General features: G+C 40.8%; 1 protein-coding gene across 1 annotated transcript; it reads left to right on the top strand.

The window, feature by feature from the left end:
• Positions 1-3,691: 3,691 nt before the first annotated feature.
• On the top strand, positions 3,692-12,175 carry reep5 (receptor accessory protein 5). Its single transcript, XM_047569248.1, has 5 exons — positions 3,692-3,915; positions 4,164-4,257; positions 9,360-9,498; positions 10,026-10,194; positions 11,884-12,175. Exons 1-5 carry the CDS (start codon positions 3,798-3,800, stop codon positions 11,931-11,933), a joined length of 570 nt encoding a protein of 189 aa, XP_047425204.1. The 5' UTR covers positions 3,692-3,797; the 3' UTR covers positions 11,934-12,175.
• Positions 12,176-12,789: the final 614 nt, after the last annotated feature.

Here is a 12,789-nt window from a genome sequence, read left to right on the forward strand (position 1 = left end):
TTTCCTTTTTCTTCATCTTCTTCTCTTCTTTTTCTTCTTCATCTTCTCCTCTTCTTCTACTCTAACTTTCTTCTTCTTTCTTAACCACAGACACAATATTATAGTTCAGTGCAAGTTTACATATTTTATAAAGTGATACTTTCGCCCAGTATGTAAAACATCTGATGGATATTGAATGTTTCCACCCAGTTTCCTGGTACCAACATGCTTTCGTGTAACATAATGATTAGATAGGATCAGGAAACTTTTTTTTTCTTTTTTCCACCACATTAAATTATAGTCCTTCAGTTTGGGCCTGTTCAGACTTTGTCTTAAGATTCAACTTTCTCACCTGCTTTATTAGGTGTTGTTGTCTTGTGTGATAATATGAATACTGACAAGTGCCAGAACTGGCACTTATGTTCTAATGGTCTAAATACCTGTTTACATTTCTTTACTAGCTAAGGGCAAGGAAATGTTAAATTCATTAATAATGAATTTTTCCACGAAAATGTAAAATTCTGAATAGTTTCACAAAATTAGAACACACACTACAGTAACACTTTAGGGTTGAAATTCCCAATTTCCAAGTATTTCAATGAGTGCCCTATAAAGGGTTAATCCAAGGTCTGAACAGGCCCTTTGGGGACCACTGACATAATGGAACATGGCAACTAACTGTGTCTAGTGATTGTCTGTTTGTGTATCTACAGTACAGCGTAGGTTTCTTGCAATGCAAGACGTAACCTGCAGTACCTGTGATTCCAGTCTCCCGATCTTCCAGATCTGAAACTTGAACACAGTGTTCACTATCTACTTTAGGCATCCGTTATACCTATTTATAACGTTTGTTTTATGTCTTTCTTCTCATTTTCGTTGGAATGGCAGCTGCAGTGGATAGTTTTTTGAGGTTGTTGTCATAGAGAAACAAATCCTTAAAACCAAATGTGCAAAAGTGCAGCTTTGACACGTCTCTCTTAGATACAATGAAAGAATCACTGATATAGAGGTGATTATATTTGAGTGTGGATACTATTAGTTAATTCACTTCAGTTTAATACTATAATAATATATATTTTCTTTAGATGAGACTCTCAGAGCAAGCACTAAAGCGACAGTGACGGTGACTTTTGACAGAAAGAAAGTTACCTTTGATAAATTTTCATTTTAAACAACAGACTCATGATTGTATTGTTAGCTGCTCCTCTCCTTCCATCTCCCCGTTCTGCTTCTTCTGATTTTCGGTCCTCTTTTTTTGTTTTTCTCCACTAGCCTCTGGCTACAGTCTGGCATATTTACATGCTTATGTTCAATAATATGTATTGTGTGCATTACGTTATGCTATAACATTGATTATATTGTTAGCTGCTCCTCCTCTTCCTTCATGCCTTCTTCTTCTTCTTCCTTCTTTCTGATTTTCAGTACTCCTTCTCCTCCTGATTTTTGTGTTCCTCCTTTTCCTCCTCCCCCCTTCATCTTCTGTTCCTTATTCTCCTCTTCCCTTTCTTCTGCTTCTGTCTTTCTCATTTTTATCTCCTACCTCCTTCCCCACCCACTTCTCCTCCTTCATCTCCTTCTCTTCCCGCTTCTTTCTCCTTTTCATCTTCTCCTTCTTGCCCATCTCCTTCTCCTCATCCTCTTTTCTCTCTTCCTCCTTCCTTCTTATTTTCTTCTTCCTTTGCAGATTGATTCCATCACGTCAGAGGGTCCAACCCACCAGGCCGGTTTGGCCTCATATTTGAAACAACAATTTTAGGAATACCAAATCAACTAAACAGAGCAAACGAGCAAAGCCTAAATGCATCATAAATTATTGATCATAAAGTGGACAGTATTAAAAAAGGAAAGGAAAGAAAATGTACCCTGGTATTAAAACTCTTCTAATGTCAGAAGCAGCAGCTGGAAACAAGCAGCCAGCTGTCTAAGATAAATGCATTCATTTTGTGCTAGCAGTTGTGTTTTGCATTGTCATCAGGCAGAAGGAAGGGTGTGTCTGCAGAGGCTAGTGCTAGCTTTCCATTATTTGTGCCCTCACTGCAACCTCACAGGAGACACTCCTCTGAGGTCATCAGCTCTAGCAGCTAGCGGTATTTTCTAAAAAAAGGCTGATCTACGATTAATCTCATAAACCCATAACCGGAGGGCTGCTGATGGCTCCAGCTTTTTTTGCCAGAAAACTCTGTAAACATGCAAAGCCTGCAAGACAACAGTCAGGGCAAAGCCTTTTCTTGTATGTGTTGCGCACCAGCTGCATCAAGGCAGCCATGGTTACAGTAGCTGACACTTCCGTTTACCTTCACAGTAAATGCAGATCAAAAGGGGAAACGGGAAAAGCGCCTAACCAAAATAGAGGAGCTTGTTGACGGTGCATTGACTCCAGACAGATGAACCACGCTGAGACATGTAGAACAGCGGCTTGAGGTCACGTTTTCCGTTTTTCTGCAGGGCCCTGCATATAAAATGAAAAGCCAAAAACTTGGGCCTTGTGCATATTAAGGTGTTTGCATGCAGTGAGTGGGTGATGATGAATGCATTAAAACACATATTAAGACAGTAGAGTTCTCATACACGACTGCTCTGAGGCTCATGTTATGGATACATCCTGTGCAGCTTGCAGAGGTAACAGGAAGAAGGCGGCCATTTTCAAAGGTTTTCATCAGCTGCTTGAGTTTGCTCACTCGTCACTGCAGATACAGCAGTGGTCAACTCTTTAAACCATGTGATGAGAAAGATCATGTGCTGATGAGAGAGAACGTGCTCTGCGAAAGATTTAAACTGATTAAGCTGATTCTGAGTACATATACATATCTGATACTGCATAAAATGCCTTCTGGGAAGTATCAAATTGTTTCCACATTTATTCTGCAGCAGGACAACATTCCCCAACATCCAGCCAGAGTAAAATGGTTCGTCCCGTGTGTTTTCACACCTGCACTTTAAGCTGGTCACTTGTAATCACATTCCTAAGACACATGTTGATGTGAGTTATGAAGGGGGCCAATAAAGAGCAATCTGAGCTGTGATCTTAACCTCATGCAGTCAATCTGAAATTCAGTTTGATTCAGTTTTATTTATATAGCATCAATAACTATACAAATCGTCTCAAGGCGCTTTACAAAATCTCCAGAGAAACCTTGAGCAGAACCCAGCTCATATGGAGGGAGCCATCTGCCCAAGACCAGCCCGGCAGAAACAGAGAAGAGAGAGAGAACAGCAGGAGAAACAAGATAAACATCCATCTGTCACAGATACACATATCTGACTAAAGCGTACATACAAATCTGATGATGATACAGATGCAAGATAAAGCTGATGATGTCACGTGACAGTTTGAGAATATAAGACGTAGATAACTGCTGGCCATGAAGACCTGGGAGACTGATGAGACCATGACAACAGAAACACACAAAAACACACAACTCCAGGACAGAGACACCGGCAAGAAGATGGAGAAGTAGGGGGAGGAGGGGCGGGGGAGATACAGCAGTTAACATGCTATACGTCATATGGAGAAACAGCTCACTGAGACAGATCAAATCAAAAAGACAAATCACACCTTTTTATTTTTACTGCAGGTTGAATAAAGTTAACTAAAAATAAAACATTTAGCTACTTAATGCACATGTGACTTGATGAGCATAATCGTGCTTTTATTTTGGAGCATGCTGAGGAAGGCAGCTCTCTCACATCCCGTCTCGCTTGACCGATCAGACTCGCTCTGAGAATCTGAGACGAGCAGCGGCGTGTTGGGTTGCAGGGGTGTCGCAGTTTGATTCAGGTCTATTTCGTAATTCATCGCCGAAGGAGGAAGTGCAGCCATGGCGCAGGGGATCAAAGAAAGATTTGAAAAGTTTCTCCATGAGAAGAATCTTATGACAGATCTTCTGGCCAAAGTCGAGGGCAAGACCGGAGTGAGCAGGACATACATCGCGATCGGTGAGTGTTGACAGGGAGAGGGATGGAAAAAGAGAAGGAGGGAAAAAAACGGAAGGAGACTGCCTGCATCACAAAGGAACGGATCTATAGATGTGAAGAGTCAGATGAATTTGCTTTCAATCTCAGTCGAACAGAAGAACACTGACTATGCTCTGTTTTTTAATCAGCTGTAACCCAGCTGTTTTCTATCATGTAGTATATGTGTTAAAAAACAAAACGTGGCCAACATGTGGTGTGATTTCTTGCAGTTGTCATCGCTGTCATCGCTATCTACTTGGTGATCGGTTACGGAGCCTCGCTGCTGTGTAACCTCATCGGATTTATTTATCCAGCCTACATATCGTAAGTATATTATTCTCTTATTCTCAGTATAACGCTCCTGGGGAGGGAAGAGGAGGGGGAGGAAGAGGAGGAAGGGGAGGAGGGGCCTGCACCGCCACCAAACACACACACACAAACACACACAAACACACAAACACACACAGACACACACACACACACACTGGAATAGGTCTCAGTGCAATATATATATATATATATATATATATGTATATATATATATATTTATATATATATATATATATATATGTACACATATTATTGAATCTTTCTCATTTAACTAAATCTTCTGATATCTGACATTAGAGAAAGAGAATTATGGGTGTTGTTTTTTAGTTTTCTCACCACAAACCTACAAAGACATCACATGCATGTTTTTACTACTTGCTAGTAAAGTGACTGATCCTCTGTGTGTGTGATGCTCCCCTGTGATAACCTTGTGATCGTTTCTGACGGATGTGCCTAAGCATCTGATTTTGAACCCAGAGATGGTTTTAATTGGGTTCTCAATGTGAAGTTATGAAAGATCATTTTGGGAGGATTTCACAATGCCTCTGTGCAGTCAGTGCTGTGTCACATGTCGGCCCATCAGCGTCGTCCTCATCTGTCCCTTCGGCTCTGCTTTGTTCCCGGGACGCCTCCTCGTTTTAAGGCTGAGGTTTGTGGCTCGAGGATGACGCTGACAGAGAGTGATTATCCTCGGTTGCTGAAAGTTTGATGTGAAAATACAAGACTGCTACAATCACATGATCGCTTTGACGTTGCTAATGCGCCATTTGCTGTCTTTAAAAAGTAGTATTGACCTAACGCAGTCAGTCTGATAGGACCGCAACCACTCTGCTTCCTTCCTATTCTTGTTGCCATGGTGATTGAGTTTCATATATGTTGTGCCAGTGATATGATGGTGTGTTAAAGTGGCTGCAAAGTGTATTTGTATCGTCTTTTTCCATCAAGTAGTCGTGACTAATATGTGAATACGCAAACGACTGCTCCAGTTTCACAGCATAGTCATGCTGAGGTACGCAGTTTCCTGTCTATTGATTCATTACTAAAGGGGATCCAACACCCCAAACCTGCTGGGCTTTGTGCGCATGCGTTAATGTGGAGACAATCATGTGGTTAAGAACACCTAAAGCTAGCAGTTATTATATGTGATCAGTGAACGGCCACCAACATGACGTTTGACTGCTGAAACTGGTTTTTAAGCTCGGCTCTTTTCACGTCTGTGATGGTTTTTGAATTGATCGTCACATTGATCAGTCATTCGCAAAGTGAGCACGGTTATTAAATATTAAAAGGAGCTGGTCTGAGCAGTGGTTACACCCAGGTTGTTACGGTGGCATCAGGCCAGGGATACCTCCTGTTCATATCACCTCCTTGATAAATAGTGGGTCAGGCAGATGTGAGCAGGGTTAAAGCGCTGATTTAGTCTAATTGCTCCGTTTCTGTTGAAAGAAAATCTGTGACTCTACCGTTAATACTCGTTTTACAGAGTTTGATGAAGGATAGTCTGTGCTCGTCAACTAGAGAAGTTGCTTGGTAATGGTAGAAACAATAGTCGCACCTGATTGCACATAAAAGAAACCACTTTTGAAAACCACTAGTAAAGGAAGTAGGTGTAAGGTGTAAAAATAAAAATAAAATAAAACAGAAATAATGAAACAAATGCAGTAAATACAATAGGATACAATATGTAAGTAGCAAAAATATGTACTTGCATTGATACAAATTGACAAGAGATAAAAAAAAATCTACACTATATACATAGGAAGGATAATGATAAGGTGCAATGACACAGATGGAGTTATCGATTACACAATGGTGAGTTATTTTGTGACTATATGAGCTCGTATTTAAGTCTAATAATCTCCCACCAGTCTTTTACTCATACTTGAATGAATAGAGTCAAAGTTGGACCAGATGCCACCGTGACGACATATGATTCAATATACATCATATAAAAACACCCGAGCAACAAATTAGATTTCATGGGAACTTTAAGGGAACCACAAACACTCAGACATTTCAGAGTGAACTGTGAAGTGTCTTAGTTCTGGTGCCTTTAGTACGCTTGATGTGAGAGTTGCGTCTACACCTGGAGGTGATTACGACTATCCAGTACGGCACTAGTGATAAAGTGAAATCTAAAATTAGGATTAACTAACATGAGGTCAGTGACATTAGTAGCAGACTTGTGGAGGGTCACGTTAGGCAGCTCAGTATTTTAATGATTACCGTCCTTTCAGTGTCGTTACCAACAGCTTTGCATATACAGTACCACCTTCTGAAAGGCCACAGTGTTCACTGACTGTCCACACGCGTCTATCCAGCAGTGCCATGACAGCAGTAACATTTCCAGGCTGTTTAGTGGAGTGTGACAATCTAGAATATAGCTGAGCTGTTTGCTAGTGTTTGCAGAGAGCCCTCAGGGTGGATATAAAGTCACGACAAAGATTGGGACGAGAGAAACGCAGAAAGCTCAAGAGAAGACGAACTACTGGCTGTTCAGTGCTGCTTCCTGTTTGACAACAATGCATGAAATGTATTCAAATCGAACAGGAACAAGATGGCAGTGTCTGTTCCCGTATGCCCATGTAACAATACAGCCTCTGTTTTAAAAAGTCTTCATATGAATGAAATAGTCAGGTTACCTATGCTATAGAGACAGACTTTAATGATCCATCAGGGAAATTACTTTGTCACTGTAGCTTTGTTGCACATAAAAGTAAAGACTTATGAGCACAAATGATTCATAACAGATGGTAGTCTATTATATTATTCATTAACTTAATTCAAATGACTCCACTAATATAGCTGAAAGTGTAATGGATATGTGACTTTGCGTGCCTCTGTTGAAATGAATGAGCAGGAATAAAAGACACTGCATTGTCCAACTGAATTGCATAATAAAACACTGGTTTGTACCATTAAACGACTATTGTTGAGAGTTAATAACAACCACAATTTTGTTACAAGAGAAGGGACAAAAATGCCTCTCGGTACAGGGAGTGTGTAACGTTAGACACAGAGCATGAGTGCAGCAACCACAAATGGGCACTCGAGGCCAATTGCAGAGCTGAAAGACCTGTTGTTACATTTCTGCTGTGCTTTTCCACGTTGTCACATTGCGACGCGCTGATGTATAGTATATTATAGCTTAGGAGCACAGTGCTTGGCTTCAATAGTATTTGTTTTTGTGTGGTTTTAGTGCTTGTGTAGGCAACATTAAGACTAGTTTGGGAACAGAAACAGACAGTGAAGGCGAACATGTAATACGCCTCTGATTGCACTTCTAAAACTGGAACCTGCGGATTTATTACACATAGCTGTTGTGCTGTCTTAGGTGGGTGCAGGGATTTAAAGGGTTAGTGCAGACAAAGTGTCAAGGTGTCACTAAAGATTTGGACGGGTTGATGGGTCTGTTTACAATGCTTAATTCACAGGATTTCATTATCTTCAGACATTGCAGTGAACTTTAGTTCAGGGCGCTGGTATTTCTGCTACGGTGGAAATGAAATCAAAACACAGACACTCACTACTTTTGTGTCAGTGGGATCATTTTGTAAGTTCAACAGTTAGCAGATATACTAGTGTTACCACACCTGACATCTCAGTAAGCAGCTTTACAATACTAGATGGATTGTCCAGACAAGTAATAACAAGCTGGTTTGTTCCTGGTTCCAGGTTCACTTATCAACCAATCATGATCAGATGATTGTCTGTGACTCCGCATGCAAACAGGTCAAGTGAGCATGATTCCTCGCCAGGTTTCATTACCTAGGGGAGCTAGGGTTCACAAACGAGTGCTGTCCTCAACATCTGTACAGCACTGTGTACTTAGATGTCAGAGGAACAGGCAGGTTTGATATCATATTGCACTAGTCTTCACAATACACAAAGAGTAAAGAGAAAGTGGGCAGAAGCTGGCAACTTGTTCGATCAGGAAGACGATGGGTCAGAGACAGCGATATGGCCGTCTCACAATGGCACCCAAAAAGAAGGTGGGGTCATTCAACAGCTGAATGTGCAGCTGTTGTGAAAGACTTTGTGTGGATGTCCTTGTGTAGACGTAGAGCTGGCTGAAGCAGCTTGAGAGCAAGAGCCAGCAGCTCGACTGCTTCAGCTGGTATTCAAAACAGGGACATACCGCTGTTTACAGAATTGGTGTTAAGGTGAAACTGAATAGATGCTATACTTCTATTTATATTATTACAAATAACAGAGAAACTACTGTGTTTTGGAACTTTCCACTCTACTAAACTAGGGAGGGGAGAAGTATGATGGTGGGTCAAGTGGATGGATGAAAGGGGTCGTAGGGAAGGGATGATGTTCTTCAGATATACGGAGGAACCAAGGGAATGAGACTCAGGATGGGGGCACATCTCAGATTTCTTTGGTCCTGGTCTGCCGCGGTTCCTGTGATGAAAGAGGGAAAATAAGAGAGAAGTGGACACTGTACAAATGAAAAAGGCTACAGATGATATGGAATTATGCTTGAACTTGCACTGAATCTGTTTTGTCAACTGTTAGAAGGTCTTGTATTAAGAAGGTAAACTGACTACACAAATATAGTGTCTATATTTACATATGTATGAACACCTGTCCTCATTTTACATCAGCCAGACAGTTGGCCATAGGTGAAGAGTGGAGCAACCATAACGAGGGGATTGAATATCCTACAGCAACTAGGAGTGTGGAGGAGTCCATGAGCTAGAAACCACAGTTGCTATGGTTCCTCTGGCAGTAAACAAGCATGAAGTACAATCAAGGAAGCCTCCGGGAAAAGTTTCTGATGTTTCACCTTAAAGAACAATTTCATTAAGAGGATTAATGATTCACAGGAAGGAACATGGTCTTCAAAATAAATTGATTGACCGCAAGAACAAAAATAAATATGACTTCCCCTTACTGGCAAGTGCTGAAAGAAAAGAAGGGTCTAGGGTTGTTGACTGCAGACTTATATCATGTCATCTGCAATAACTCACCGTCAGAAGTGGGAGAAAGGATGTAGAGAATAGGAATGGATCTAAAACTAAAGAGAACCACACACTGGAGCAGATAACATGTTAAACTAATAACTAACATGCTGTGCTTCTCCCCCTCAGGATTAAGGCCATTGAAAGTGCTACCAAAGATGATGATACTAAATGGCTGACCTACTGGGTGGTGTATGGAGTCTTCAGCGTGGCCGAGTTTTTTGCTGACATCTTCCTCTCCTGGTTCCCATTCTACTATATTGGAAAGGTAATTAAGAAACACCCTGGGCTTGTTCCTATATCAGTGAGCACGCAGGTAAATGGTAAATGTGTTCCAGCACTCAGCCATACCTCAATGAGAAGTGAGTGTACATATCCTCGCCTTTGGTGTGTGACGTGGTGAGGGAGTGCCTGTGAGTGTGGACATGCTGCACTGATGATAAAGAATATCTGAGTGCTGAAGGCTCTGTCAGCAGGTTCTCCAGCAGCCGGTAATTCGCAGAGACTGTGTTTGCTTTAAGGGATGTGAAATGTATGAGATAATCTTCATCCAAACAGAGGACTGACAGGCAGGGAGAGGTAGATACAGCCCCCGTCCGCTCTGTTGTTGAGGTTAATGTTTTTTTTTTGTCATGAACCCCTGTCATACAGTCAAATATAAATTCTGATGTGGTAAACTTTTAAAATGTGCAGCCGTGTGCAGTCTCTGTAGGCTACTGTAAACCAGATGCTGGCAGTTTTGCCAGACTGTGTCCTGTTCCAGTTTGATGAGAGAGCTCTTGTCTTCTTTCTCAGTGTGCCTTCTTGGTGTGGTGCATGGCTCCGACACCCTCCAACGGATCAGTCCAGATTTATAACCGCATCATTCGACCGTTTTTCCTGAAGAACGAAGCCAAGATTGACGACGTGGTGAAGAACCTCAAGGACAAGGCGTCAGAGGCTGCTGACAAGTTCAAGGATGAGGGTGAGAATGTTTGTATAGTGTTGACAGTAAACAGAGAAAAACCTAAGTACCTAGTACTACACTGTACATGCATTGTACGGTATCAGACAATATACAGCAACAACAGCAAAAGAGAAAAACATTAGGTTTGTAATGGTAAACATCATTAATAAGGATAAGAGATAAAAAGTGCTAAGAAAGAATTAAAACGAAACATTAAGAATTATGAAACATTATCTATATAAATCAATATGTATATCCTGCATATACCATAGACTGTATGAAGATGGATGGAACAGCTCCTCTTAAGTAAAGTCAAGCTAGTAGAGCTCCCCCTGGTGTCTGGCTGTAGTATATGTCATAAGCTCCACCCCCTCCATGTTAGTGGGTGGGACTTGGGCCAAAATAAAACACTGAAATACATGTCAAACATATATACTTTTTATAAAAGGATAGTTTCTGTCATTTAAGATAGTAGTTAATATATTGATGATGTTTGTTCAAGTGTCCACATTCACCAGGTTTTGTTATGTGATGCTACAGAAACAGAAGCCATCATGCCAACCACTCCGTGAAGCAGGTCCATAGGGCCGTGAGAGTTGGAATAAATAAATAAACAAATAAATAAGTACAGTGTATAATCCAACATGTCTTTGTAACTGGTGGAGGTAGAACAGAGTGAGGCTTTAGAGTAACATTATGAATTACTCTGTGTCTGAGCTCTATGCCCAAAGTAGATCAAATTATTTAGTGATCAAAGAAAGTTAGTGATCATAGAAAGTTTGAAAACATATTGTTCATAATGTTATCAACTGAATGGTAAAAACAAGCCAGGCCTTCTGTCCTGTCAGGTCACTCTTACTGACGGTGTGGTGATGGTGTCACTAGAGGGAGCCAAAGCCCAAAAGTGTTAAGTCTGGCTCACTTATTATCACATAAGATAACAGCTGAGCTGTTATCACATCCTGTGATGTGATAAGAACGAAGCATATAATCCCTTTTATTGTTTCCTTTGAAATGTTTTAACAGTTCTTTGGAACAACCCACGTGAGTCATTGTCCCTGAGATTGTGTGTTTATTCCTACAACTTTTAAACATTCAAAAGATTTCTCTGTTTGTTTTGTTTTTTGTGCTCAGCCCTGCCAAAGAGAAATTCGGACAAGTAGCTATTGAAAACGAGTTGTAAAAACATCAATAATATCATAAGATAAAAAGATCATTTTAAGTGATGTTTCTTGCAAAGATTCACTTGTGTTGAACTATAGTTTTGGTCTTTTTGGCCGAGTCCTGACTGTGATGGTAGTTCTACACCTGAACTGCAGGAAAAAACAGGCCTCTGATAATTGTATGCTGCAGGATCAGCAGTGCAGTTGTAGTAAATGATTTGCGTTAAAGTGTGTTAACTGTGATCAAAATTCAAATCTATTGACCGCCCTAGTATATATATTTTACAAACATAAATTTTAATTAATTCATTATTTTTTGCCACTTCTTCTCACTTTAGTCTTGTTCAGAACGAGGTCTTATATGAAAGATAGTCGTCATTTCCTGCACAGATATACATGAACATCCTTCCAGTGGCTGAAAGGGGCTCACAGGTGTCTGAGGTCAAACATCAGCAGGAAGTGCTGACTTTGACTGACAGCAGCTTCACGCTGATAAATACTCCTGATAACCAACGTGGTACCTTGTTTGTTTTTTTGTTCACAGCCAAGAAAGCCACAGCAAACATCATGTTTGAGGAGAAGAAGAGCTCCTAAGAACGAGGCCTTGACCACAGTGTCCGCTCTGGATCCAACCCTGTTACAGAAGATATGTGGCCTTGAAAATGTTTGTTCAGTACATAAACGTAATCACCCTCCCAGCTGTATTAGTGTTACACATGCATCCATTAAAGCCGTTCCACGTGTCAGTTTACTTATTTAACTTCTGGAGGGCTCTCAGACAACTGGTCGGGGTTTGCTTTATGAAATAAATAAAAATAAACTCACTCTAATGTGGATTCTTTTTGGTCTGTCTCAGTAGAAAAACGGATAAACGTCAAACTACATGCAAAAAGGTAAATAAATAGTATCATGTCCACTCATTTTCCTTAGAGTTTCTGTCCACAGAAGAAAGAGAGCAGGGTTAGTTTGCTCTCAGGCTTTTACAGCAGGACTGTGTACTTAGGAGGAGGCCCTCTGCAACATAAGCACCTCTGTTGTAGAACAGGTGCGCTGGTGTGATGAGCGCGTTACAAGATGAAATGATCTCTAAGGCGAGTCTTTCTATTTTTAACTGTTTGATTCAGGTCATGGGAAGAAAGCTCGAGTACAATCTTCAAGGTTTACTAAGTATACAGAGTGCTCATGATGTTACTGTTATAGGGACGAACAAGAGTACAAGGTCATAAGACTGTCAGTGACAGCAGTACTTCTATTACAGATGGGTAAGTTGGTGTAATACATAAATAAGGTATCATGGGCAGGTTGGAGAATGACATTCATCTAGGAATGAATGGTGCAGAGTAATGAGGTCAAATGAGTAGCAGCTCCACAGATTAGAAACACGTGTGTACTGAAAACTGGCACTGAAGAGCTGACAGCAGCAACTGAACCACGTTCATGGGTAAAAATA

Source organism: Mugil cephalus, chromosome 19, assembly GCF_022458985.1.
Source record: "Mugil cephalus isolate CIBA_MC_2020 chromosome 19, CIBA_Mcephalus_1.1, whole genome shotgun sequence".
Taxonomy (NCBI): domain Eukaryota; kingdom Metazoa; phylum Chordata; class Actinopteri; order Mugiliformes; family Mugilidae; genus Mugil; species Mugil cephalus.

Coding starts and splice junctions, on each gene's coding strand:
- reep5 (XM_047569248.1), top strand. CDS start 3,798: ATGGCGCAGGGGATCAAAGAAAGATTTGAAAAGTTTCTCCATGAGAAG. Junction 3,916..4,163: donor CAGGACATACATCGCGATCG/GTGAGTGTTGAC, acceptor GATTTCTTGCAG/TTGTCATCGCTGTCATCGCT. Junction 10,195..11,883: donor TGACAAGTTCAAGGATGAGG/GTGAGAATGTTT, acceptor TTTTGTTCACAG/CCAAGAAAGCCACAGCAAAC.